Below are 558 nucleotides of genomic sequence, written 5' to 3'. Positions count from 1 at the left end.
CACAGTGTTCGTCGGAACATAGCGCCATCTATTGAAATAATCTTAATCTACTTAGACGAACTTTTTTTTGTGTCTATGAATATAGAATGTCACACTGTATATTTATCAATTTAAAATTTACTCATTTTACTTACTTTGGATTGATTTTCATTACTTTGTAACCATTATGGGTGGCCATAAACAAATTTCCATCAACATCGCTAGTCATACCATCAAACACATACTCTGGTACTTTTCCGTTCTCTCTAAGCGTGAATATGATACGCTCATTTGCTGATAAACCAAATGTAAAAATTGTTTAAACAAATTCCAACAAATACTAGTTGAATTCAAACTTACATAATTCACCATTCTCACTATTATAGTCGAATTCTTTAACGTCATGTACACACGAGTCGACATAGTAAAATTTATTGCCTACCCACGTCAGACCGTTTGAAATGAAAACGTTTTGTTTTAATTGTTTTACACCATGGTCACGATCGAAAGTGTAAAAAGACGCATTTGCAATGTCAGTAAATGGTCCGTTACACTCTCTATAACGCATAGTACCGCCAT

General features: G+C 33.5%; 1 protein-coding gene across 1 annotated transcript; it reads right to left on the bottom strand.

Moving 5' to 3' along the window:
- Positions 1 to 26: 26 nt before the first annotated feature.
- Positions 27 to 552, bottom strand: LOC116348210 (regucalcin-like). The gene is made up of 2 exons (XM_031779120.1): positions 340 to 552; positions 27 to 273 (listed from the first exon to the last, which is right to left on the bottom strand). The coding sequence occupies exons 1-2, from the start codon at positions 545 to 547 to the stop codon at positions 131 to 133; spliced, it is 351 nt and encodes a 116-aa protein (XP_031634980.1). The 5' UTR covers positions 548 to 552; the 3' UTR covers positions 27 to 130.
- Positions 553 to 558: the final 6 nt, after the last annotated feature.

The sequence above is a fragment of the Contarinia nasturtii genome, unplaced genomic scaffold (assembly GCF_009176525.2).
Source record: "Contarinia nasturtii isolate CC-2019 unplaced genomic scaffold, AAFC_CNas_1.1 Cnas_scaffold_2359, whole genome shotgun sequence".
NCBI classification, from domain to species: domain Eukaryota; kingdom Metazoa; phylum Arthropoda; class Insecta; order Diptera; family Cecidomyiidae; genus Contarinia; species Contarinia nasturtii.
The sequence above is the reverse complement of the archived record's forward strand: the minus strand, read 5'-3'. Positions and strand labels throughout refer to the sequence as shown.